We start from the raw sequence: 27,543 nt of genomic DNA, 5'->3' as shown, positions 1-27,543 counted from the left end.
AGATGTGGGCTTCCTTTGGTGCTGTGCTATTCTTGTTCAGTGCACGGCCGCTTCCTCCCCAGCTTGGGGGGGGGCGCGGGGATGCTGTCTGTGTTCTGTGACGGGATATGAACTATCCGTATGGCCACACTCAGGTACTGGTGTCTTCCTGCCTTCCCTTGGCCTTTTGATTTTTGCGCTTGGGGCATTCAGTCCTGCTGGCTTCCTTCCTTCATAGTGTGGGTAGGGAGCTCCACTTTATTGTTTTCTTATAGTTTTTTTGAGTGTACCCATCGGCCTGTGAGGGTGTGGCCACAGAGAGCTGTCTGCTTGTGCTTATCACGTTTATGTGTTTGCCACTTGGGAAACCAAAGAGACGTGGCCTCAACCTCAGCTTTGGTAGGTCAGGTGTTTCCCTGTGTGCTCTGAACACATGTTGCACGTGAGGGCGATTAATTAGCCAGTGCCCTACCCTGGGCACTGAGCAGAGATTGACAGTAGTGCCTCAGAAACCCTGGTGACAGGGACTGCTGTCTTATCAGTACCTGTGATGTGTGATCGTGAACCTGTGTTCACGATGTGCCCGGCTCAGTCTGCGGAGGCCAGGCAATCACACAGGGAGCTCTAATACTGCATGACTTAATGACATGTTCGTGTGTTACTGATCCCAAAAAGTTTTAAAAATAAGGATATAACCGATGCTTCTGTGGGTTGGCTCAGAGCAGGAACTCATGGGCCAGGGATATGTTTTGTTTAACGTGTCCCTAAAAATTTTGAAGGAAATCCTGACCTCTGCTACAACCTGGATGAACTTTGAGGCTGTTATGCCAGGGACCAATTCTGTATGACTCCACATGTATGAACCACTGCCAGTAGTCAAACTATTCAGAGAGTCAGAAAGCAGAATGGTTGTTACCATGGACTAGGGGCCAGAGAGAAGGGAGAGTGAGTGGTAAATGGGTACAGAGTTTTCTGTTTGGGAAGATAGAACATTGTAGAGGTGGACAGAGGTCTGGTGACGGCTGCAGAACAGCGTGAAGGTACTTCTGCGACTGAGCCATACACTTAACAATGGCTGCAGTGGTAAATTTTACGTCATGTGTATTTTACCGTGATTTTAAAAATCGAATTAGGTGCTCACATCTTTAAAAGGAGAGATTTCATGTAAAAATCTAGGTTTCTGTTTTCTTCTTGTTAAAATTGGAAGAGGTAGTTGCACTAGGCTGGGATTCCCATCAGGCAGTGGTTGATGGAGAGAAGGCCTGGCTTACCCATTTTGAAGGGGCATGTGCTTTTTCACTTGGCCATGGTCCACACCACCCCCAGTTGTCCATCTGGCCCACTTTCCTTATTTATACTGCCTGCCTGGCTGCCTCTTTGGACAGCTCCCTGCACTCCTGTACTCATGACCAAGTGTGTCTCCAGCCCAGGCCTCTTCTGACCTCCAGACCCAGTGTATTGGGGTCTTACTAGAAATAGCCACTCAGACGTTCCCAAGTACCTCAGCCCCAGCGTGTTCCCAGTTAACTCATCAGTAAACAACCCCCACCCCACCCACTGTCCTGTGCCACAAAAGTGGAAGTCCGTTTAAGACTTTGCCCTGTCCCTCAGCCCCTAGAGTCAGATGGTCCCAAGGTCACCTTTCTCCTCAATGAGTCTGAATGCATTCCTTTTCCTGTTTCATTCCCCGCTGCCCTACTTCAGCACTTTATCCACTTTTGTTTGTGTTTTGTTTGTTAGTGGTCTCCCTGTCACTCTCCGCCTCCACCCTGCCATCTGCCTGCTCCTCTTCTAGAGCAGGAAGCTACTTATGAAAGCCCCTTGTACAGACTTCTTTGTGGAACCCCTGCCTTGAGTTCTTTTCCCCTGAAAGCCCTTCCCAGTCTGCCCTCATCCCTCCCCTCTTCACAGGCCCTCATCTTATCAGGTCACAGAATTCGTTTGGGCTCTTAATGGGAGATCAGCCACCTCGTCCCCCAGCTCCCGGGTCCTTTGCCATGCCGTATCTTTTTGGACAGAGTTCTGGGTGTGAGAGTTAGGTGAGAACCTGGCTGGGCAGCAGTGCAGAGCCCAAGGCCCTTGCTTTTTGTTTTCTTTAAGAGCCTTATTGAGATATAATTCACACACCATACAGTGTATCCATTCAAAGTATATAGTTCACTGGTTTGGGGTATATTATTAATTTTTTAAAGTTGTGTTAAAGTATACATAACATAAAATTGGCCATTTTAACCATTTTTAAGTGTACTGTTCAGTGGTATCCACTACATTCACATTCTTGTTTTGTTTTTGAGAGAGCGAGGGAGGGGCAGAGGGAGGGAGAGAGAGGATCTTAAGCAGGCTCCATGCTGTCTGTGCAGAGCCCGATACAGGGCTTGATCCCACAACCCTGGGTTCATGACCTGAGCTGAAATCAAGATTCAGACGCTCCACTGACTGAGCCACCCAGGCACCCCAACATTCACATTGTTTTGCAACCATCACTACTCTATGTTTTCAAAACTTCTTCACCATCCCATACAGAAACTCTATACCCCTATACCCGTTAAGTAATAATTCCCCACTCTCTCCGCCCCAACCCTGGCAGCCACTGTTCTACTTTCTGTCTCTATGAATTTGACTATTCTAGGTACCCTCTGTAAGTGGAATCACACAGTGTGGATCCTTTAGTGTGTGGCTTCTTTCGCTTAACATGATGCTATCCAGGTTCATCCATGTTGTCGCATGAGTCAGATTTTTCTTCCTTTTTAAGATTGAGGACTATTCCGTTGTTTGGAGGGGCCACATTTTGTTTATCCATGCATCCACTGATGGACACTTGTGTTGTGCTCGCTGTTTGGCTGTTATGAACAGTACCTGACCCAGTCCCTGCTCTCGGTCACCTTGGGTATATTCCTAGGAATGGCATTGCTCGGTCATATGGTAATTACATATTTAGCTTTTGGAGAAACTACCCAAAATTGTTTTCCACAGCACCAAGGGCCTTATTTTTTAATTAAAATCATACAGATATGCAGCATTTTCTCTGTAAATATTTTAAGATACATAAAAATCTCTGAATATATTTTGGCTTACCAATTTATCTGTGTGTTTTTAGTCCTAAGTCTGTGCGATTCATCAGTAACTTCCATTTTGTAGTAAATATTTTTTATTTTGCTCTTAAAAAATAACTTTTGCATTTATTATTCCTTAATTGTAATGGTCTCTTAGCCTGTATGGTTGCCATTACCAGGTTGTGGTATCCTGTGGACAGTGCCCTAAAGACCTGCGTCCCCAGGTCTGGTCAGCAGAGGTGGGGGGTGTATGGTATCCCATGCACAGGAGTGTGGGGGCATGGCTCCCACAGTTAGCAGTGCCCTCCCCACCCCACCCCCCTGCAGGTGATCCGCAGGCACACGCTGGAGGAGAAGCTACTGTGCCTGGTGCGGCACCGGGCAGGCCACCACTGCCAGAACGCGGTGATCGTCATCCTCATCCTGGCCTGGGAGGGCATCCCCCGCAGCCTCGGAGACACCCTCTACCAAGAGCTCACCGACACCCTCCGGAAGTACGGGAACCCCACCAGCCGGAGATGTGGCCTCAACGATGAGTACGTGGGTGGGATCTCGGCGTGCAAGGGTTGGGGTGGCTGGGCCAAGTGTCCATTGGCAGGGCCTTGGGGGGCAGATGCAGGGGGAGATTCTGGGCCCCCCTTGAGGGCGGCGCTGTGTCCAGGTCCCTCCCAGGGCCCTGTCTGTCCTGCAGTCGGGACTGTGGTGAAAGAAGTTCTCCCACGATCCTGACCTGGGTTCTTCTGGTCCCGGCAAGAGAAGGGTCCCTTGACTTGGCTTGGCTCTGCTGGTGAACCTCAGAGGGACTCTGAGGTTCTAATGGTGGAACAGCTATGAGTGCATGAGTGTCCCACACATCTAAGGCATCAGTGGTATTCATAAAACCTGCCCCTCTAGGGTCTTTTAAAATTAAGGTGTTTAAAATAAATGCCACTTTTTAAATTAAGGTGTTTTTCTTTTTTTTTAATTTTTAATGTTAATTTTTGAGAGAGTGCGCGTGAGCAGGGGAGGGGCAGAGAAAGAGGGAGACAGACTCTGAAGCAGACTCCAGGCTCTGAGCTGTCATCACAGAGCCCAACACAGGCTCAAAACCACGGACTGCAAGATCATGACCTGAGCCCAAGTCGGACGCTTCACCGACTGAGCCCCCGAGTCCCCCACCCCCACTTCTTAAATTAAGGTATTTTTACTTAGATATACAGTTTGAAGAGGTTTCTTTGTAAGTATTTAAATTCCAGTTAGGTAGCATAGAACATAGTATCGGTTTCAGGCGTCCAAGTTTGAAGAGTTTTGACAAATGTTTACAGTCACGTAGCCGCCGCGAAGATGTATAACCATTCCATCATCCCCTCCAGTTCCCCTGTGCCTGCTTTGTAAGCAAGTTTCCTTCTGCCCGTGGCAACCACCACTCTTGCTTCTCATCCCTGTGAGTTTGCCTTTGCAAGAATGTTGTAGAGACGGAACCATACGGGGTGTAGCCTCCTGAGTCTGGCTTCTTTTTCCCCTGAGCATAGCGTTTCTGGGCTTCAGCTGTGGAGGTGTGTAGCTCATTCTTTCTGATTGCTGAGTAGTTTGCCACTGCTGGACGCCTCACAGTTCATTTACCCACTCCCCAGTTGAGGGGCATCTGGAGCATTTCCAGGTTTGATTAGTTGTTGGATTATAATGTCAGTGCTTATTTATTTAAAGGCCTGTCAGCACCTGAGCCTGAAGGAAGCAGGTGTGTTCAAACTCTGTAGCCCATGTCACTTCCCTGATTGTGTCGTCTGTGTTGGAACCCGTCATGATATTAGTGTTAAGGCAAAGTATAAACCTTACTGGGGTTTTGACTAGATTTTTCCCACTTGCCTCAAAACACCCAGGGGTTTCTCCCAGCAACAGATTCCACAAAAAATCTTTTTAATGTTTGTTTATTTTTGAGAGAGACAGAGTGCGAGCTGGGGAGGGGCAGAGCGAAGGAGACACAGAATCCCAAGTAGGCTTCAGGCTCTGAGCTGTCAGCACAGGGTCCGACATGGGGTTCGACCTCACGAACCGTGAGATCATGACCTGAGCCGAATTCTGACGCTTAACCCGACTGAGCCACCCAGGCTCCCCTCCCAAAGACAGATTCTTAGACCTTCAGGCTCAGGGGTGGGAGCAGAAAGAGCTGCTCAGAGCTGACTCCCTGTGCGAGGAAATTTGGGGAAGGAGTTAAAGGCAGGAGGGATGTGGTCCCAGTCACTGGGAGACCATGGGTGCCAGGCCTCAGCAGGACCTCCCCCTGATGTAGGAGGACGATTTCCGAACAAAAAAATGTGTCTGTATGCCTAACGTGCGATGCGTATTGCAGCCGGACCTGCGCTTGTCAAGGCAAAGACCCCAACACCTGCGGTGCCTCCTTCTCCTTTGGTTGTTCCTGGAGCATGTACTTCAACGGCTGCAAATACGCTCGGAGCAAGACGCCTCGCAAGTTCCGCCTCGTGGGGGACAACCCCAAGGAGGTAAGCAGAGTTCTGCGGAGCAGTGGGGCCCTCCGGCTCGTCCTACCCTGCCTCCTGTCTCTGGTAGTGTGGTGGGGGGTGGGTTAGCACACCCTGACTCACATGTGCAGATAATGCAACTGGCTTTATTTTTTTAACTGACCTTATCTTGCCGGGAAGTAAGGTATGTGGGGTGTGGTGTGGAGGGGTGTGATGAGTGAAAAATTAAACCTAACCAATTATGGGCATTTCAGACTCTCCCAGCTTAAAACAGTCTCTTTGAGGTAAATGGTCAAATTCCTCACCAGAATTTGATCTTCTTCAAGAGTCATTTCTTTTCTTCATTCTTTCTAAGGTGTGTTTGTAGGGATGGGAGGTATGGCAGGAAGAGGCCTCTAGGCCTCAGCCACTTTCTGGGGCCAGTGCTGGGCTTCCCGAAGTGCCCCTCATTCTACCTGGCAGCCAGGCACATGTCTCTGTGTGGTTGTCCACATTTCCAGGCTCTTGCTGTCTTCTTGCTGGGAGCCTAGCCTGTCTCTTAGGCACCGGACTAGGGTCCACAATGGCCTCCTGTCTTCAGCCTCCCGGTCAGGTCAGGTTGTGACCTCTGTTGCTGTGCTTGTGAAGGCCATCCCAGGAGGTGGTCTCCACGCAGAGTTCCAAATGCAGAGAAGGTACAGGTCTGTCTGGGTTCCCTGCCATCTGTCCCGACCCTACCCCCTCCCCACTACCTGAGCTCTTGTGAGGTAGGGTACTGGGTCCCTTTGTGGGGATCTAGGCAACATCTTGATCCCCCGTTCTACCTTCCACATCTCCCTGAGCTCCTTGTACAAGAAGGGTTTCCTCCTTTTCCATGGGCGTGGGGACTCCCCTGGGGCACACGTTTTTCTACCCTATGTGTAATAAACTTCTATGCTCTGGGTATCCAGTCGTGCTTTTCAGAAGTAAAAGGAAGCATTTTCAAGTGCAGAACTTTATTTGCCTCAAAGCCTGGCTTTTAGACTATTGCACAAGCTAGTTTGATAGTCTGATTTGACACTGGACTTTTCTCTATGGTGGCATCCGCCCTCCCCTGGAAGCAAGTTGTTTGAATGCAGTTGTTTCAATGAAGAGAGGAGCCCCAGGGCCACAGGAACTAGGAATGACCAGGAGTGAAAAGGCATTGCTTTAATTTCTCACACGTACTTCCCCTGTTCTATCAGCTGCCATTTCTGTGCACTTACTTAGTGCTGAGTATTCTGGCCAGCACCTCACAGGTGTGCATCTCCGTTAACCTCAAGACACCCCAGATGTAGGCCCTGTTGCTACTCACCTTACAGATGAGGCAAATGGCTTGCCCAGGGCCGTGTGGCAGTAATGGTGAAGTCAAGTCTGGGTCTTCCCAGAGCTCACGGGCCTCAGCCCTGTGCTGTGCTGGCCGTGGGCTTACCGTGTTGGTGGCAGCCTCTGGGCTGCAGCCAGAGACAGGCAGCTGGCAGTGGCTGGCAGCTCTGGCCACCCTATTGGACAGACCGCTGAGCCATTGGTCTTGCTCTTCCATCTCTACTTCTATGAACTTGTTCTTTTTCTCTCTTCTTCCTCTTTCTTCTCTGCAAACTCTTCATGCCTGTCTGTGCTCAAGGCCTTGTAGAAACAGCCCCCGCCCCCCAGCTCTACCTGCCACCCTCAGAGGGCCAGGGAGAGGCTGTGGATACCTGAAACCCTTGGCCAAATGTAGCTGGGGTGCGGCTGCTTTGTCTGGGGCAGTACTATCCAGTGGAACTCCTTCTGTGATGATGGAAACGTTCTCTGTAAAAAACGTGTAGCCCAGGAGCCACATATAACCACTGAGCACTTGAAATGTGGCTCGTAAAACGGGAACTGGGTTTTTAATTTTATTTAACTTTCTTTAGATGTTTACTTATTACGAGAGAGAAAGAGAGTGAGTGGGGGAAGGGCAGAGAGAGAGAGAGAGAGAGAGAGAGAGAGAGAGAATCCCAAGCAGGCTCCATGCTGTCAGCACAGAGCCCCACATGGGGCTCAATCTCACAAAGGGTGAGATAGGACCTGAACCAGATGAAGAGTCAGACACTTAACCAACTGAGCCACGCAGGCTCAGAGCTGACTCTCTGTGCCCCAATTTTATCTAATTTTAATTAAATTTAATATACATTTCAGAAGCAGCACAGAGTTCATGACTAACACATGCAATGGTGCAGGTCTAGAGAATAGAGTGTCCCTGGCTCATGACAAGCTCTGGGCCTGGCTGGCTGTGGAATTCCTGGCCTAGACTTTGACCCGCCCCTCTCTGCCTTCATTTGCCTGTCTGCAACACCAGAAGAAAAAGCCATACCTTTTGATCCTGCTTTTACCTGCCTACTTCATCGAACTTCTGACCTAGGGTGTTGAGCACTCAAAACCAACAACCTGTTTTATGTGTTCTGAGCGGCACTGAGTTAGTAGCTTAGCAGTCAGGATGGCTGGACCTTCAGGCCACAGCTTTTCCTGAGCTTCTGTGTCTCCAACATTAAAACAGACATGGTACCCTATGCCTCCCAGACGGAACCTGTAAAAACACGTGATGGCACTTCCTACCTTCCCAGCAACCCAGCAGTGGTTCTAGAATGGAGGTTAATTTCCAGTGTGTAGAGTTTGCCAGGTGGGGCTGCTTTGGATACGTGTGACTGCTGTTCTCTCCACAGGAAGAAGTGCTCCGGAAGAGTTTCCAGGACCTGGCTACTGAAGTTGCTCCCCTGTACAAGAGGCTAGCCCCCCAGGCCTATCAAAACCAGGTACTGGGTCTTGGGCTTTTCTCTGCCCACGTGTCATCTGCATCTCTGTCCGTGTTCCCTGAAGTCAGGAAATGGGAGAGTGGGCTCATTTGTGCTCCTTATGGGAAAAGCTCAGCTAGAGATAGAGCAGTGATGTAGGTCTTTGATGAGATCCTTTGTTGACAACGAGCTAACTGCGTCCCAGACCATCTTTCCCCTATCCCTTGCTTTCATGCATCCCCCCATAGTAATCTTTCACCTCTCCTGGTCTGGCTTCTCCTGGGGAGGCTCAAGTTTCTCTCTCCTGTCACCTGTGCATCTCCCAGATGAGGTGAGGACTTGAGTTAACTCAGAAGCAAGTAATTTCTACGGAGGCTTCATCCGGAAAGCCTACCTCCTGCAGCCCCTCTGCAAGGCCTCCATGGTCCTTAACCTCCTTCCCTCCAAGACCTAGCTTTGCCTCCTCAGCACAGAATCTAGGCCACTGACCTCAGGTCACACGAGCAGTTCTCCTTGGCTGTCCACACAGGTGACCAATGAGGAAATAGCGATTGACTGCCGCCTGGGGCTGAAGGAAGGGCGGCCCTTCTCGGGGGTCACAGCCTGCATGGATTTCTGTGCCCATGCCCACAAGGACCAGCATAACCTCTACAACGGCTGCACAGTGGTAAGGAACTCTGGACCTGTCACAGCTCCCCCTGCGGGATGGTCCTGGGAGGGGGACTGGTTTAAGCAGACAGGAGGGCTCAGAGTAGGGAGGGACCTGGAGACAAGAGTCTCAGATCTCTGGGAGGTGCCCTGCCATACTGGTTGCCCCTGCCCACTTCTCTGAGAAATGCATGGACCGGAATGCTTGGACAAGGCTGGTCTCGTCTCCATGTCTTAGGTGGATGCTGTAGAACAGTCTGTTGGGCACCTGGAGTCCTTACCTAAAGACTGTTCCAGGTCTCTGAACACTGGATTTAAATCCAAACCACTCTTGATTCATCCACCGAGCAAATGTTTATTGTGCCCCAGATGCTGCTGTAGATATTGGAGAATAAAAAGGACCAAGCCCTGCCCAAGTATGTGATACAGTTAATGTCTGGTAGTGTTGAAGGCTGTGAGGAAGATATGAAATAGGGTAAGGGGTAGAGTGATAGCAGATGCCATTTCGGATGCCATGGGCAGAGAGGTCCCTCTGAGGAGGGGTACCTGAGCTGAGACATGAATGAAGCAAGAGAGTAAGGGACCCGAATGTCTGGGGATGGAGTGCTCCAGGCAGAAGGGCCAGCATACACAGAGATTCAGGGGCAGGCAGGGACCAGGTCACAGTGAGCCCAGAAGGTGGGCAGGGCTGTGGGTTGTGCTCCGAGTGTGAGGGGAAGCTGGGAGTGGTAGGGTCTCCTTGATAAAGTGCTCTCTTGCTCCTGCAGATAGAGAAGAAGTATGTGGAGATGGGGTGAGTGGGAGAGAATCAAAGGAGAAAGCCAATTAGGCTGGGACAGTGTCTAGGCTAGAGGTGACAGGGCTTGGACAGGAGCGAGGGTAGGGAGGGGGGTGGTTGGACAGACTTTGGGTGATCTCGAAGATACAGCCAGCCAAGCGGGGGTTGCTGATGGACAGATGTAGGATATGACAGGGAAGGACTAGAGAGCCACCCAAGGCTTTTTGCTTGAGCACCTGGTCAAGTGTTGGTGCGACACGCTGAGATGTAGAATCACAGGAGAAGCCCAGTTTGATGGCAAAAATGAAGAGTTCTGTTTTGAGATGCCTGGCAGATGTCCAGGTGGACACGTGGAGCAGGCAGGGGAGCGGGCTGTCTGGAGAACATGTAGTTCAGTTTCAGGCACGAGGCTAGATGCCGTCACTAGGGGAGTGAGTGCAGATGGAGAAGAGGGGAGGTTTGGACTTGAGTGGGGACCCCCTCAAAGGGATGATGCCAGCTCTCTTCTTTGCTTTTTAACTAGGTCCTGGGCAGGCAGGGCTCCCCGGGGAACTGTGGAAGAGGCAGGCGCAATGGCAATTCACCTGAAAGGGGGCTCCCAGAGTCTGGGTATAACTGGGGTGTAACACAGGGATTGATGGCCCAGCACGAGATTTTATTTCTCTACCTTGTCCTCCTTCCCTTATGTGCAAGGCTAGAAGCAAGATGAGGCAGGCCCCTGTCCACACTGTATTGTGAGGGTTTCGAGCTGACACACAGAGAAAGGGAGGGACCTCCAGGATTAGAAGAAGGGCAGGGAAGGAGGAGGAGACATCAGGAGATAGGAGCACAGTGAGGTTATTTTGATCCCAGAGCTTTGTAGCATTTGGAGTGGAAAAAAGTAAACCTCTTCCAAAATGAACAGTGCTTTTTTTTTTTTTCAATTAAACTATTTATTGTCTAAAAAAGTAAACAGTATAAGAAAGCATAAAGTAAAAATTGCCTGAAATCTTAGAGACCTAACTAGTGTTAGCATTGTGATGACCATCCGTTCAGGCACCTGAATATATGCATGTGCGTGTGTGCACAGCTGTGTCAGTTTTACACAGATGTGATCACAGTATATGTATGTGCTGTTCCATGACCCGCTTTTTGTTAATAAGTTCTGATACCCCACTGCCATCGGACCAGCCCCATGACCCGCTTTTTGTAAGAATGCATGATGGACAGCTCTCTGTGTCACTGGATGTAGACTCACTTCAACGTGTTGTAAGGCAGTATGTATGGCTCTGCCATCATTTATTTGACCACTTCCCCTGTGGATGGACAGTGAGTGTTTCCAGACTCCCCCTCTGTAAACCAGAGTGGGGGTCCATCCTTACCACATCTTGGTGCAGTGGTGGAACAATCCCCTTGACGTCCCAGAGTAAGGACATTTATAAGTTTAGAGTGCTGCTTCTCTGGCTTACTTGGCAACACAGGGTTTTCACAGTTTCTTTAGTCTTTGCCCACCTGAGTGGCAAATGTACGAGCTCACTGTAATTTGTGTTTCTTTTATGACTAGAGAGGGTGAACGTCTTTTTCTCTTTTTTTTTTTGCCCATTTAAATTTTATCTTTGGGACTACCCATATGTCCTTTTTTTTTTTTTTTTTTTTTTTTTAAACAAGGATAGCTGTCTGTCGACATTGGTAAGGTATCTATGTTAGGGAGAGAAACGCAGTTTCTATCATATCTCATCCTTTGCTTTTTACTTTTGCTGTGTTGTTTATCACATTGGGTTTTAGGGAATGATGGGAAGCAGGGCCGGTGGTCAGTCAAACTCAGAAAGCCTGTGGGGTCCGCTCAGAGCAGGTCAAGTCTGAAGAGACATACATACGCTGGGAAGAAACACACTTGGTAGAGCATCACGCCAAAGGGGAAACTGCAGACGAAAGCATGAACATGGTTGACTTCATAAAAATGTACAGTTTCTGTTCAATAATAAAACACCGTGATCAAAATTGAAAGGCCTGTACAAACTGGAAAACAGCATTTGTAACAAGTGACAAAGTGAATGATAACTTTCATAGACAAAGATTACTTTACATAAATGATAAAAAAAATGAATAGTCTAGTATAAAAATGGGCAAGAGGCATAAAACTCACCAAAAAAAGAAGAGAGTTGTATTAAAATATACCCAAGGTTTGTTTTAATGAAGTATGATAAGAGAGGAAGACACAGGATTGTCAGGAGGGCCGAACTTTATACTCCCAGAGCCCAAGAAGCATGTGCCCACCAGGCCACACAGGGAAGCACCAGGATTGGTCAGGAGGCAGAGGAGTGAGTGGTGAGAGTGTGGCCCAGCGCAGTTGCTGGAGATTTGGTGGGAACGAGTGGGCAAGGCAGAGTTAAGTAAGCTGAGAACTGGAGAGTTTGAATAGTTTGTGAGCTCTGGGCCATAGGGGTGGTCCCCAGTTGTCCTCCCTGGTCCTGGGTGATGGAGGGCAGGGGGAATATTTGCTTGGTGTGTGAGAGTTTGATAAAAAGAGAGAGTTAGGGGTGTGGGCCCTGGATTGGTCAGTTTGTATATCAGAGTGCACCTGAAGGGGGGTCATTTGCTATCTCCAGGAATTAGCTAGTCTTCGGGGAAGGACGTCCCTCCAGGGTCAAGGCCCCAACTGCCAGAACATCAAGAACACAGAAAATAAAATATAATCAACCCAAGAGTTAAAGAGTAAACTTGACAGAAAAAAAAAAAAAAAAAGAAATTAAGCCCTATTAGTAATCAGAGAAATGCAGACCAACGAGATACATTTTGATAATGAGCAAAATGTTTTTCAGAAGTTAGTGGCAAAATTATAAGCAAAAGTATAGGAGAATGGAAGCTCAGCTTCAGCCAGTATGAGTGAAAAATGTGATAATCATTTTGGAGGGCAGTTTGGAGGGCAGCAACGTATGGCTGTTTACTTCACAGCATTTATTCTAAGGAATTACGTGTTTTGGAAGATTTAGCTTAAAAGTACTGTTTATGATAGGAAAAAATTAGAAACAAGTTTTAATAGTAATGAGGGATTAGTTAAATGAATACATTGATACAATAGAATAATATTATGCAAGTTCTTAAATCATACTGAAGGAGAATATTTAATGCATAAGAAAATATACTATCTTTTAAAAATGAAGTCACTATACTGGGGCGCCTGGGTGGCTCAGTCGGTTGAGCGTCTGGCTTCGCTCAGGTCACGATCTCACGGTCCGTGAGTCCGAGCCCCGCATCAGGCTCTGTGCTGACGGCTCAGAGCCTGGAGCCTGCTTCAGATTCTGTGTCTCCCTCTCTCTCTGGCCCTCCCCCCATTCATGCTCTGTCTCTCTCTGTCTCAAAAATAAATAAATGTTAAAAAAAATTTTTTTTAAATGAAGTTACTATAAAACTGTGGTAATGAAATAGGATCACCTTATACAAAAACTGTGTGTATGTGTATATATGCATATATGATCAAACTGTTTATAGTGATTATTTCTGGGTGGTGGGATTATGGAGATAATTATTATTTCCTTTTTGGTGGCCTAAATTTTCTACAACCAGCACATAATAGTTTTTAATAAAAAGTATTTTAAGAGCAAAAGGAGGCTGAGTGTTCAGGGCAAGGAGTGTAATGGTAGAAGGTCTGAGTCTCAGCAAGGTGATAAAGCACAGTGACAGTAATATTCCACTGGCGGGCAGAGCATGGCCACTAGGCCTGACCCGGCCCCTTTCCAGCCATGCGACCTTGGGCCGGTCATCTCTTCTCCTCAGCCACATGAGGGTCCCAGGAGGCAAAATGAATGGATGTCCTTTGAAGGTGTAGAGGAGATTCTAAGTGCTGTGGATACTGTTACTGCATGAACCAGGACAGCTGTGCTTTTAGACATTCTAGAAACCGTGGATGGCTGGTGTTGGGACTGTGTGGGGAAGGGTGGGTGGGTCATGCATGCAGATGCTCAGCCTCTTTCTCTGAGCGCCGGGTCCCCCCAACCCCATGTACCCTCCCTCTCTCTGTCCGGGGCAGGTCTGCACCCTGACCAAGGAAGACAATCGCTGCGTGGGCAAGATTCCCGAGGACGAGCAGCTGCACGTGCTCCCCCTGTACAAGATGTCCAACACAGACGAGTTTGGCAGTGAGGAGAACCAGAATGCCAAGGTGGGCAGCGGGGCCATCCAGGTGCTCACCGCCTTCCCCCGTGAGGTCCGGCGCCTGCCCGAGCCTGCCAAGTCCTGCCGCCAGCGGCAGCTGGAAGCCAGAAAGGCGGCAGCCGAGAAGAAGAAGGTTCAGAAAGAGAAGCTGAGTACTCCCGAGAAGATCAAACAGGAGGCCCTGGAGCTGGCCGGCATCTCCACTGACCCAGGTGTGTAGGGAGAGGGTGCCCACCAGAGGTGGCACGGGCGGGGCGGGGAGGGTCTTGGCCCTGGACAGCTCCTTCGCTGCCCCTCTTCCTGCTTCAAGATTGCACTCCAGACTAAAGTCCGGGGCCTCTCTCCGCCCTGTGGACCACACGTTACCTTAACTTTCAGCCGGCGCAGTATCCACGGCAGCCTCAGGACGCCTGAGTACCTGGGGGTGGGGGCGGGTGACACCTGCGGAGCCAGCAGAAGAGGAGCTGGGCTTCTCCTCCAGCCTGCCTGAGCGTCTGCAGAGAATCCCACGGCCTCAGGCACGTGGTCTGCAGTGGGGCAGCTCTCCTTTTCCCTGACCCAGCTCTCCTTTTCCCTGACCCTTGTCCTGCAGAGGCCAGCATGAGGGGGGTGGGGTTTCAGCGAGGACTTGTGGGGGTGTGCCAGGGAGGGGGAGGAGCGCTGTGTGGGCTCTGCCCCCGCTTTTCCCGGTGCTTCAGTGGGGCCGGGAAACCCCTAAGGGAACAGGGAGGTTGCACCCCTGGCCCCCTCGCCCAGGGCCTTTGCGGGCCGGGGTTCCCTCTGCTCCTTCTCCGTGTTGATTCCTGTGTTCCCCAGGCCTGGCTCTGAAGGGTGGACTTTCCCAGCAAGGCCTGAAGCCCTCCCTCAAAGTGGAGCCGCAGAACCACTTCAGCTCCTTCAAGTACAGCGGCAACGCAGTCGTGGAGAGCTACTCGGTGCTGGGCAACTGCCGGCCTTCCGACCCGTACAGCATGAACAGCGTGTACTCCTACCACTCCTACTATGCACAGCCCAGCCTGACCTCTGTCAACGGCTTCCACTCCAAGTATGCTCTTCCGTCATTTGGCTACTACGGCTTTCCATCCAGCAACCCCGTCTTCCCCTCGCAGTTCCTGGGTCCTAGCACCTGGGGACACAGTGGCAGCAGCAGCAGTTTTGAAAAGAAGCCAGACCTCCACGCTCTGCACAGCAGCCTGAGCCCGGCCTACGGTGGTGCTGAGTTTGCCGAGCTGCCTGGCCAGGCTGTTCCCACGGACACCCACCACCCCACTCCTCACCACCAGCAGCCTGCTTATCCAGGCCCCCAGGAGTATCTGCTTCCCAAGGCTCCCCAGATCCACCCAGCATCCAGGGACCCCTCTCCCTTTGCACAGAGTTCCAACTGCTACAACAGATCCATCAAGCAAGAGCCAGTAGACCCACTGGTCCAGGCCGAATCTATACCCAGAGACCCTGGTAAGATGAACAAAACACCTTTGCCCGAGGCTTCTCAGAACGGGGGACCCAACCACCTATGGGGACAGTACTCAGGAGGCCCAAGCATGTCCCCTAAGAGGACTAACAGTGTGGGTGGCAGCTGGGGTGTGTTCCATCCTGGGGAGAGCCCTGCGATCATCCCCGACAAGCTCAGCTCTTTTGGGGCTGGCTGCCTGACCCCTTCCCACTTCCCAGATGGCCAGTGGGGGTTGTTCCCTGGGGAGGGGCAGCAGCCAGCCCCCCAGCCTGGAGGACGGCTCCGAGGCAAACCGTGGAGCCCCTGCAAGTTTGGGAACAACACCTCGGCCTTGGCCGGGCCCAGCCTGACTGAGAAGCCTTGGGGGGTTGGGGCCGGGGATTTCAGCTCTGCCCTGAAAGGTGGTCCTGGCTTCCAAGACAAGTTGTGGAGCCCCTTGAAGGGAGAGGAGGGAAGGATTCCAACCCCGGGGGCGAGCCAGCTGGACAAAGCCTGGCAGTCCTTCGGCCTGCCCCTGGGCTCCACTGAGAAGCTGTTTGGGGCCCTGAAGTCGGAGGAGAAGCTGTGGGATCCCTTCAGCCTGGAGGAGGGCGCTGCTGAGGACCCCCCTAACAAGGGGGCGGTGAAGGAGGAGAAGAACGGTGGGGCCGAGGAGGAGGAGGAGCTGTGGTCTGACAGCGAACACAACTTCCTGGACGAAAACATCGGTGGCGTGGCCGTGGCCCCTGCTCACGGCTCAATCCTCATCGAGTGTGCCCGGCGGGAGCTGCATGCCACCACACCCCTCAAGAAACCCAACCGCTGCCACCCCACCCGCATCTCGCTGGTCTTCTACCAGCATAAGAACCTCAACCAGCCCAATCATGGGCTGGCCCTCTGGGAGGCCAAGATGAAGCAGCTGGCGGAGAGGGCCCGGGCGCGGCAGGAGGAGGCCGCCCGGCTGGGCCTGGGCCAGCAGGAGGCCAAGCTCTACGGGAAGAAGCGCAAATGGGGGGGCGCCATGGTTGCTGAGCCTCAGCATAAGGAGAAGAAGGGGACTGTCCCCACCCGGCAGGCACTGGCCATGCCCACAGACTCAGCAGTCACCGTGTCCTCCTACGCCTACACGAAGGTCACTGGGCCCTACAGCCGCTGGATCTAGGTGCCAGGGTGCCAGGGAGCCAGCGTACCTCAGCGTCGGGCCCCGCCCGAGCTGCCTCTGTGGTGCTTTTGCCCTCACACCTGGGGGCGGGTTGGGGGTGCAGAAGTCTTTTTATCTATATATACATATATAGATATGCATATATATGTATTTATGGTCCAAACCTCAGAACTGACCCGCCCCTCCCTTTCCCCCACTTCCCCAGCACTTTGAAGAAGAAACTACGGCTGTCGGGTGATTTTTTTCGTGATCTTAATATTTATATCTCCACGTTGGTTTTTTTTTCCCCCCCTTGTTTGGGGGGGGTGGCTTTTATTTCCTCTTGTTTTTAAAACTTTATCCTTGTATATCACAATAATGGAAAGAAAGTTTATAGTGTCCTTTCACAAAGGAGTAGTTTTAAATTCCATTTAAAATGTGTATTTATTGGATTTTTTAAAAAGCGACAATAGTAATGGTAAAGGATCGGCAGGAAAGGCCAAAAGCGCTCCTTCCTGCCCAGTCTTGCTGGGCCCAGTGAGCCTGGCCCTCTTGGGAGCTGACAAGGTTCTCTCAGCCATCTGCCCCTCATGAGCCAAGTGCAGATTTGTAGCCACCCGGTCCATCCCTCCTGACAGATGCGCCTTCCCTTCAGGGGAGGGATCCCTCAGGACAGCTTCTGTCCTCTCCAGTAGGAAGGGAGAATCTGTAGAAAAACAGCTGGAGTCCCTTTTCCAGTCACCGGCTTGGCATCGGGGACGGGGCGGGGGGCAGGTGCACCCCAGGCCAGGCACCTGAGATGCTGGTGTAGATTTCCCCAGAAACTAGGTTGGTAGTAGACAGCTTCAAGCTTGCTAGTCTCCACACTGAATCCTCTCTGTCCGTTATTTATCAAGTCACATGATGTCATGGTTCCCTAGGCAGCACCTCCTGATGGAGCTGGAGTTGAGAGGCTCTTAGGAGCCGTTTCCACCGGGGTTGACAAGCCAATGAATACTGGGCTGAAGGAATTTGTCTTAGTGGCAGTCTTTCCTAAAATGCCCGAGAGTCTATGCTGATCCTGAAAAAGGGCTACTGTATCTCTAAAAACAAGAAGTTGAACCCAAGCTGTGAAAAGCCAGCATTGTGCCGTCCCTCCGTGCACAGTGCTGTGCAGAGCCTGGTGCTGTAGTATTGTGCTGGGACTTGCTTGACTCTTGGGCAGGTCACATCCTGCAGGAGCTCAGCACACCAGTGTAACGGCAGTTAACGCATCTCTCTCTATTCCTGGATTTCCATGTTGGACAATGGTGCAGGCCTCACGCCCAAGCCGGCCCCCGCCATGCTACCATTGGTGGGGGTGGGCTTACACTTATCAATTTTAAAATGCAGGAGTCAAACGTTTTCAGCAGGTAGCTATGATTGTCCTCCCTAATTGGTGCCATTTCTCTATTTGATCATTTTCTCCTTTCCTTCCTTCCCTCTCCACCCACTTGAACTCGCCCGTTCTAAAATTCTGGTGCATTTGTTCAGTTCTTTGAAATGAGAATGTGGTGCTTAATTTTTGCAACTTCGTTGAGAGAGGCTGGGCCTAACTGGTGGAAGCAACATTTGTCGACAGCAAGTCAGACTTCCTGGAGTGTTTGTTTTTCCTGTGGTATTAGCAAAGTTCCTATGAAGCTACCCATGTGGATGTGTGTGGTGAATGGGAGGTTTCATCAGGACACACAGAGGGGATCATGGCCACACAGTGAAATGACAACCAAGCCCTGAGATAAATGTCAGATATTTATTGAGCAGTTTTTTTTTTTTTTCAGATGTGGGTCTTTGTAAAACGAGTTTAACAATCAGATGACGATGCTAAAGGCAAGTCCCTGAGCTTCCAGGTGCCTTGTGTAAGAGCTGAGAACCGACCCGCTGGCTGTTCGCTGTAACTGTTCAGAAGCACTGGCGGAGAGTCGCTGTAAGATGTCCTGAGCATTTATGTGGTCTGGTTTTAATTGTAAATAGTGAAAGATTTTTTTAAGCACTTTTGCCTAGATTTAAACAGCAACTTGAAAAAAAAAAAGTATGTTTTAACATGTAATTGTGGGAGAAATTGTAAATAGTAGCTGAATATTTAACGTGCTTTGTCTATCCTTCACTTTTACCATATTCTGTAAAGTTGCATTTATTTTACAGGACAAAAATGAAATATTATTGCTTTTGAAATAAATACCCAAGAGCTTATCAGGATTTAGAATTATTCAGAACTCAGATTTATAGGAAAACCTCTGACCTTCAGTGTGACAAGCTAAAGGAAGCAGAGTCTTTAATAAGCATGCTAATTTTCTAGTTTTGAGGAAAAGTTGGGTCCTTTAAATGCTATTTTGCTTATCGCATCCGTACTTTTATGCAGGTCTCATTTGACTCTGTGCTTAGGTAGATGCGGGGGTGCCTTGAAAACTTCATTTTAAATGATCTTAAGCAAGAAATACAATATTTTACGAAACATTTGGAGAATGTGACCGTCTGTATGACCCGGGAAAGCCCCAGGTTGGCTGTTGGTTTGGAAGGTCCCGAGTGTAACCCAGGTGATTCTGATCCTTGGCATGTGTGAATCTTCCTGACGTATGTTAAATATACTCTTCCCCTCGTCACCCTTTGATAGCAAAGCCATTAGATGAAAGGAGAAACCAATACAAGCTAAAAGCATGTGATGTCTGTCCCCGCAGCCCCAACAGCTCATCAATTCCTAGACTAGCAAATAGGCTGCTGAGAGGGGAGTCAAGAGGCAGTCTCCATTGGATGTTCCCATTGCCCTCAGAATGGTGTTTCAGAAATTAGGTGGTGCTGTTGCTATGCTCGAGCCCATGCTGATTTTTACACACTACATGTATAACCTACCTCAACTCTCAGTCATTAAAATTAGCATGCTTTAGACGTATATTTAAAAAGTAACTATGCACAGCTCTTTATCCCCTCCTTGCTGCTGAAGGTTTCTTAAAGAGAAAAATCAAATTTTTATTTTTTACTGGCACTATCATTTTTTAAGTCCTAAAGATGACTAACAGACGTTTTTATCATGAGAAGAAAAATAAAGCCATTGCAACTAAAGACCCTAACAGCATGACCAAGTTTTAGAGCTAATATTATAGCAATGAGAAATGATGGAGTCCTCATCTCCCCAGTGTGCCCTGTCCACAGATGCCATCCACATGCAGTGCGAATATTTGGTTCCTCTTTCGTTTTGTTTCCCCCTGCCTTTTGCACGCAAGGGAAGTGCTTGCAAAGTTCTGTGCTAAGAGATTTCTAAAATAAAAATCACTTTGCGGCAGGTTCTCACAAAATAACTGGTGCTAGCTCAAGAAACCGTTATCTAACCATCAGAGATCTTGACTAAAGTCGTTTCATGGATTTTTGAGGCTTTGTTGTTTTTGCTGTCATTGTAGTTTGTTTCTTGGCAGGGCCTGAGTTTCCCACACGCTGGCTTCGTGGGTCCGGCTTTCCCTCTCACTGAGGTGACCGTGGTATGCATGGAAAGAGATCATACCCTGCCCCCTCTTGGTCCTTCCACCAGACTCTTTTGGAAACAGGAGTTTGCAGAGCAAGGGATTTTTAAAGTGCTAAAGCAAGGACAGAAGTAGCAGAGCCTAAGTGCTCTGCACCGAACAGCAGTAGAGGCGTGAGGATGGTTGATGATCAGTAGGATGGTAACCTGATTTCATGGAGAGAAATCCAGCCAGACTTTGTAACGTTTAACCACCGCCAGATCTCAAACCAAGGCAATGCTGGTGGAAAATTTAAGTGATGTCCCTGACGTGCCTCAACCAATCTCTTTCCTTTTGTTACTGAAGTGTGTTTTATGGACTAGGAAGCATTTTTATGAATTGACATAGTCTAAATAAAATGGTGCTATGGTGTTTTAATGTGACTGTCCCTGATCCTGTCCTGCTGAGGTGCTATCAAGGTTCTGAAACCACAACCAACCAAAAACAAGGTGGGCTCCAGTCTCTCTTGGCTTCCCCCCCCCCCCCTTTGGTGCTGTCTCCTTAGACCTCTGTTTATCGTGCTAAAACCTGCTCTGAGCAGTTTTTCTGTTTTGTTTTAGTACTCTTCCCTTGGTGGCCAAAACCTGAAAGGCAAGTTCCGGAGAAAGCCAGCTCCCTAACTGTACTGGGAGTGGGCCTTCCTGGCTTGGCAGGTGCTCTGGTTACACATCTGTCCCCTCAGGCCTAATGAGAAAGGAAAGGTGAAGGGCTTTTTTTTTTCCCTTCCATTTTTGAGGAAGGGGAGTGTGGGACTCCTGCCTCTTCTGAAATGGCAGGCATTCTCATTGCCAAGGACACACATTTTCCACCTGCAGGGTGCCAAGCAGACACCTTTGAGGACCTCCAAGGCACTCGTACACCGAGGCGTTCCGAGCAGGCCTCCTTCCTCCCCTGGCACTGGCCCCGCCGTGGTGGGCAGTGGGCTTGTTGCTTTGCTCTTCACGGCCCCTGCCCCAGCATTGCTTCTGCCCGTCACTGGTAACCCCTCACGTTCGAACTAAAGGAAGGAGATTTCTTTGCTCACTTGGCGCCACTGAGGCTGCTTTTTAGTTGGTGCTACTCTAAATTTCCTCTCGGGTCCACAAAAGTTGATGTTTTGAAAACCGGAAGCTCCCTTTTATGTCATCCACTGTCACAATTTTTTTAAATACCTCAAAAACAGGACATTGTGACAACTTCAGTAGATTCCTTGAAGGTCTGATACCTGCAGGTTGTCCATCTGATGACTTACTTGACCTTGAAGAATCTGGGGTCATCTTATTTTTCATTCTTCAGCAGTTGAAATGGCAGAATATCTAAAGGAAGGAGTGGGGTTGACTTATTTCATTCTCTTTGTAAGTTTTGCTTTTGAACAAAATGTGAATCTCGTATGCCCATCTCATTGAGCTTTTTCAGGCATTGTTGTCATTTGAAATCACTTCCTCAAAACTTACTTTATTAGCCAGCTGCATCTGTTGTAGTACATGGCCAACTTCGACATACCCTGGACCAAAATTGTTTTTGAGGTGCATATCCCAGCATAGGTTATACGGCCCCACACCCACACGTGCGCAGAGTGTTTCCATGTGAGACCCTGTCCTGGCATTCCTAGCCCTTCCTCCCGCAGAGCTGCAGACAAGAGCAGAGCAATAGGCTTCTCCCCTGAGCAGAGGCTGCGGCACAGAAATGCAAGGTCTAAAGTTGCTTTTTGCCTAAGAATCTGAGTGATTTGGCCTACTTCCTCATTCGCTTCTATTCTGATATCAGGGATGCTTTTTGTAGTGGTATCATTTGCGCTCTTTTCTCATTTTGACTACCCGTCGTCATTCAGGGATAACTCATCACTATTCACATGGGGATTTAAAAAATACTATTTGGCTCCTTTGAACATCCAAATTTTCTTGATTCCAGTGCTTTTTGTTGGTTTGTTTTTTTGAGGGGAAAAAGGAGGAGAAAAACAGGAGTGGTGTCATTTCTTTTTCGCATATTCTAATTATAAAAACAAATAAGGGCAGGTCATAATTGTGGCATATTAATGCATTAGACTTAACCTAGAATCCCTGTAGCTTTTTGATGTGTTTTATTTCTTCTCTCTTTGAATTCCTGTTTGGTTACTTGGCTTCCAATGGAGGTGAACTTAACAACCATACTTGAATATTCCGTCTTGACTTTGTAACTGTGGCTACTTGAAATGAAGTTTATCTGGGGTTGATGGATGAATGGTAGATTTTTGCAATGTCTCAAGGCAATAGGATGTGTATTATTAAACTGTAGATATTCTTAGTACAGTAAATTTATGCTGATAATTTTATTTTGTATAATTTTTACCTTTCTGTTAATATTTTTTCCTCCCACTTTATTGGTTTGCCTCCTGAGCTACCCCTCCTTACCTTCCCTTCTCCCCCAGTGTTTCAGTAAATTTAATTTAGGGTGCCTAGAAATTGCAAGTATGTATCCTTTTTTGATTTGTATTTTATTATAATTTACACAAACAACTGGGTTTGTGAACTGTATTACTCCTGGTATCTTTAAAATATTGTGGGTGTTTTAATAAATTTTATATTTATTTTTTGCACTCAAATTCAGAGTGGGTCCTTTTTTCCCCTCACCTCAAACCAGGCCCAGATTGTGGTATCTGAGATACCCTATAATCCCACCCTCCCACTGTAGGTTGTAGATGCACCAACGAAGCCCTCACTAACAGCAGCAGTAGGGCCTGTCCTTGTCACCACCAGCATAATGTTCAAAGGCCATGAGCTTTTAGAGCTGCATAGAAAGGGACAAGATAGAGATGGCCTTTTTCTCATCTGTGTTTCTGTTTTTCCTCCTTTTATTCAACTTGGAGACTCCCCCCACACTGATTAAAATTGTTCACTTCTGATGTAATATTTGCTAAAGGATGGCTGATTACTGCTTCATTCTGATGGTCCGGAGCACTAGCTCTAGTAGGGAAGGCCAAATATGGCTGTCCTTGGGGAGAGGAGCATTCCCATAAGGTCCCATGCCTGGGGCTACCTCTTTTAATTCAGATTGCCAATCTGCTGCTACAAAAGTGGTTCTAAGAGTAAATGGTAAATTGATGGCAATATAGGCCTACCTCAAGAAGCAAGAAAAATCTCAAACAACCTAACCTTATATCTAAAGGAGCTAGAAAAAGAAAACTGAAGACCAACAGAAGGAAGGAAATAAAGATTAGGGCAGAAAGAAATCATATAGAAACTAAAAAAAAAAAAAAAAACAATGGAACAGATTATTGAAACCAGATTATTGAAACCAGGTTCTCTGAAAAGATGATCAAAATTGATAAACCTCTAGCCAGATTCATCAAACAAATAATAAAATCGCTAATGAAAGTGGAAAAATACCACCACAGAAATACAAACAATTGTAACAGAATATTATTAAAATCTATATACAATTTGGACAACTTCAAAGAACTGGATAAATTCCTAGAAACATGTAACCTACCAAAAATAGAAAAGCAGAAAATTTGAACAGAGCCATTACCAGCAATGAAATTGAATCAATAAACTCCGAACACACAAAAGTCCAGGGCCAGATGGTTTCATGGGAGAAGTTTACCAAACATTTAAAGAGTTAATATCATTTCTTCTCAAACTATTCCAAAAATAAAAGAGAATAAATAGAAAATTCATTCTGTGAGGCCAGTGTCATCCTGATACCAACACCAGAAGACCCCACCCAAAAAAAGAGAACAGGCCAATCTCTCATGAACACAGATGTAAAAATCCTCACCAAATATTAGCAAACAAACCCAACAATACATTTAAAAAACTGTACACCACAATCGAGTGGGATTTATTCCCAGGATGCCAGGGCAGTTCAACATTTGCAAAACAATGTGCTATATCAACAAGAGAAAGGTTAAAAACTCTATGATCATTTCAGTTGATGGAGAAAAAGCATTTGACAGTGTACATCATCCGTTCATCCAAACCTTCTGCAAAGTAGGTCTAGAGGGAACACACAGGCCATATATGAAGAACCCACAGCAAACAACATACTGAGTGGTGAAAAACGGAGCTTTTTCCCCCTAAGGTCAGGAACAACACACTCTCACCACTTTTATTCAACATAGTACTAGAAGTCCTAACCACAATGATTAGACAACATTAAGAAAGAAAAGGCATCCAAATTGGTAAGGAAGAAGCAAAATTCTGTTTGCAAATGACATGATCCAGTGTATAAAAAACCCTAAAGATTCCACCAAAAAAACTACTAGAACTGATCGGTGAATTCAGTAAGGTCACAGGATACAAAATCAATACACAGAAATCCATTGCATTTCAATACACTAATAATGAAGCAGCAGAAAGAGAAATGAAGAAACAATCCCATTTACAATTGCACCAAAAAATAATAAAATAGAAATAAACTTAATCAGAGAATTAAACACTAATGAAAGAAATTCAGGAGGATGCAAAGAAATGGAAAGCCATTCCATGCTCGTCGGTTGGAAGAACAAATACTGTTAAAATGTCTATACTACCTAAGTAATTTTCAGGTTTAATGCAATCCCTATCAAAATACCAACAGCATTTTTCACAGAACTAGAACAGAAAATCTTAAAATTTATATGGAACTACAAAAGATTTTGAACAGCCAAAGCAATCTTGAAAAAGAGAAACAAAACTGGATGTATCACAATCCCAGATTTCAAGTTATATCACAAAGCTGAAGTAATCAAAACAGTATGGTACTGGCATCAAAATAGACACACAGATCAATGGAATACAATAGAAAACCTAGATATAAACCTACAATTATACAGCCAATTAATCTTCAACAAAAGGCAAAATATGGAATGGGAAGAAGTTTCTTCAACAAATGGTATTGGGAAAACTGGATAGCTACATGCAAAAGAATGAAACTGGACTACTTTCTTACACCATACACAAAAAATAAACTCAAAATGGATTAAGGACCTAAATGTGAGATCTGAAACAAACAAAAATCCTAGAAGAGAGCACAGGTCGTAATTTCTTGATATCAGCTGTAGCAACATTTCCCTAGATAGGTCTCTTGAGGCGAGGGAAACAAAAACAAAAATAAACTACTGGGATTACATCAAAATAAAATGCTTCTGCACAGTAAAGGAAGCAATCAACAAAACTAAAAGGCAACCGATGGAATGGGAGAAGATATTTGCAAATGACGTATCCTATAAGGGATTAGTATCCAAACTATATAAATAACTGATACAACTCAACACCAAAAAAACAGTCCAATTAAAAATTGGTCAGAAGACATAAATAGACATTTCTCCAAAGAAGACATACAGATGGCCAACAGACACCATGAAAGGATGCTCAACATCACTCTTAATCAGAGAAATGCAAATCAAAACCTCAATGAGATGTCACCTCACACCTGTCAGAATGGCTAAAATCAAGAAGACAAGAAACAATAAGTGTTTGCAAGGATGTGGATAGAAAGGAGTCTTTGTACACTGTCAGTGGAAATGCAAACTGGTACAGCCTCTGTGGAAATCAGTATGGGGCTTCCTCAAAAATTAAAAATAGAATTACCATATGATCCAACAATTCCACTAAGTATTTACCCAAAGAATACAAAACAAACAAACAAAAACCACAAAACAGTCCTTTGAAAGGATATATGCACTCTGTTTATTGCAGTATTTTTAAACAATAGCCAAATTATGGAAGTAGCCCAAGTGTCCATCGACTGATGAATGGATAAAGAAGAGGTGGTGTGGTATACACACACACACACACACACACACACACACACACACACACTGGAATATTAGCCGTAGACAAGAATGAAATCTTGCCATTTGCAACAACAAGGATGGAGCTAGAAAGTAGAATGCTAAGTGAAATAAGAGAAAGACAAATACAATATGATGTCACTTGTGGAATTTAAGAAAAAAAAACAGCAAAGGAAAAAAAATGAGACAAATCAAGAAACACTCTTAATTTTAGAGAACAGATTGATGGTTACTAGAAGGCATTTATCATGATGACAAAAGGATAGATGGATGGATGGGTCGGTTGGTGGATAGGTAGGTAGGTAGATGATAGATAGATACACAGATAGCCAGCCAGCCAGCCAGCCAATCCTGGTGGTGGCTGATCCGTGAAAAAAGGTGAAACTGTGAATTGGGGAAAGGAAAAGAGAGAAGGGTAAATGGAAGAGAATCCCCTTCTGCTTGAAACATGTAACTGAAATTCAGAGTCTCAGACTGACAACCAAGCCAGCAGTCCATAAAGACCTGAGCATTCTTTCTAGTGGATGCTAACATCCTGTTAGGTCACCAGATAGGAAAGCTGCTCTCCAAGGGCATCTGGATGAAAGCCCATAATCATAACAGGCTGCCAGAAGATAGGCTCATATGGTTTTCGTCTCCATTTTCTTTCACTTGCAAATGAACCCTCTGGAAATGCCTGAGCACACAAGGCCCTCTGGGGATCCTCATACACATTTGCATGTTTTACAAAAGCAAGATCACCCTGTGTTTGGTAACCTGCTTCTTTCCACTTGACAGTTTGGGTTTGAAAGAGACCTAGTCCTGTCCCGTCCCCAGCCATTGTCATATTGGCTGCCCTTGTAGGGCCTGAGGAGAGGGCTGGGAGATTCCTGCCTTAGCAGGGTCTGGCTGACTCCAGGGTAAGTATAATTATGCTTTCATCTCTTCTTATACAATTAGAAGACAGAAGTTTTTAAAAATTACCTGAAATCCCACTGTAAGAGAACCACACATTGGTTGCAAACATCTGAGCATGTAAACATACATATATATACATATATTTTGAAAGAATAATGCAATAATACTGTTGTAATCTTTTTTCACTTAACATATCTTTAAGCATCAGTACTTCAGAACCACATCATTTAGAGTTGCTGTCAGAAGGTGGAGGAGGGTCAGTAAACTATCCTCCAGACTAAGAAGGCACTCAAAAAACAAAGCAAGCCCCTCCATACCATTTACACAGAGTTTATTCAGGGTAACTTACTGACAGTGGGGATTGGGCAGATGGACAGTCCACACACTACACAGCTATTCTGTGCCCTATCTGGACCTTAACACACAGCTTGTATAAAACAAGGGGATCACTGTGGTGAGGTCAAAGGGTAATTACCTAAAGTAGATACTCCAAGAAGGAAAGCTTCCAAATTCATTCTTTGAGGCCAGTATTACCCTGATACCAAAACCAAAGAAAGACACTACAAAAACAACAAAAACACAGGCCAATATTTCTGATGAACATGGATGCAAAAATCCTTAACAAAATATTAGCAAGCTAAAACCAACAATACATTAAAAAAATTGTACACCACGATCAAGTGGGATTTATTCCCAGGATGCCAGGGTGGTGATTCAACATTTGCAAAACAATGAATGTGATATATGTCAACAAGAGAAGAAATAAAAACCATATGATCGTTTCAACTGATGCAGAAAAGCATTCAACAGGGGCACCTGAGTGGCTCAGTTGGTTGAGTGTCCGACTTCAGCTTAGGTCACGATCTCATGGTTTGTGAGTTCAAGTCCCACAGCACTGAACCAGCTTTGGATCCTCTGTCCCCCTCTCTCTGCCCCTTCCCTGCTGGCTCTCTCTCAAAAATAAACATTTTGTTAAAAAAAAAAAAAAACAACAACAACACAGGATTTATGTGTGTCAAGCATTGACACAGG

At 47.0% G+C, this 27,543-nt stretch overlaps 1 protein-coding gene across 5 annotated transcripts in view; it reads left to right on the top strand.

The window, feature by feature from the left end:
- Window positions 1–22,443, top strand: part of TET3 (tet methylcytosine dioxygenase 3) — a 105,699-nt gene extending 83,256 nt beyond the window's left edge. For 4 of the 5 annotated variants that reach the window (XM_040458498.1, XM_040458499.1, XM_040458496.1 and 1 more), the window contains 6 exons: window positions 3,360–3,568; window positions 5,362–5,512; window positions 8,173–8,262; window positions 8,771–8,908; window positions 13,677–14,013; window positions 14,618–20,590. In XM_040458498.1, coding sequence (XP_040314432.1) covers window positions 3,360–3,568; window positions 5,362–5,512; window positions 8,173–8,262; window positions 8,771–8,908; window positions 13,677–14,013; window positions 14,618–16,395 — 2,703 coding nt within the window. In that variant the 3' untranslated portion in view covers window positions 16,396–20,590. Of the gene's footprint in view, window positions 1–3,359; window positions 3,569–5,361; window positions 5,513–8,172; window positions 8,263–8,770; window positions 8,909–13,676; window positions 14,014–14,617 lie in introns of all 5 variants that reach the window. The other variant, XM_040458500.1, reaches the window with a different exon arrangement.
- Window positions 22,444–27,543: the final 5,100 nt, after the last annotated feature.

This window comes from Herpailurus yagouaroundi, unplaced genomic scaffold (genome assembly GCF_014898765.1).
Source record: "Herpailurus yagouaroundi ecotype Mexico unplaced genomic scaffold, PumYag 221, whole genome shotgun sequence".
NCBI lineage: Eukaryota > Metazoa > Chordata > Mammalia > Carnivora > Felidae > Herpailurus > Herpailurus yagouaroundi.
Note: the sequence above shows the minus strand (reverse complement) of the source record. Positions and strands in the feature narration are given on the sequence as shown.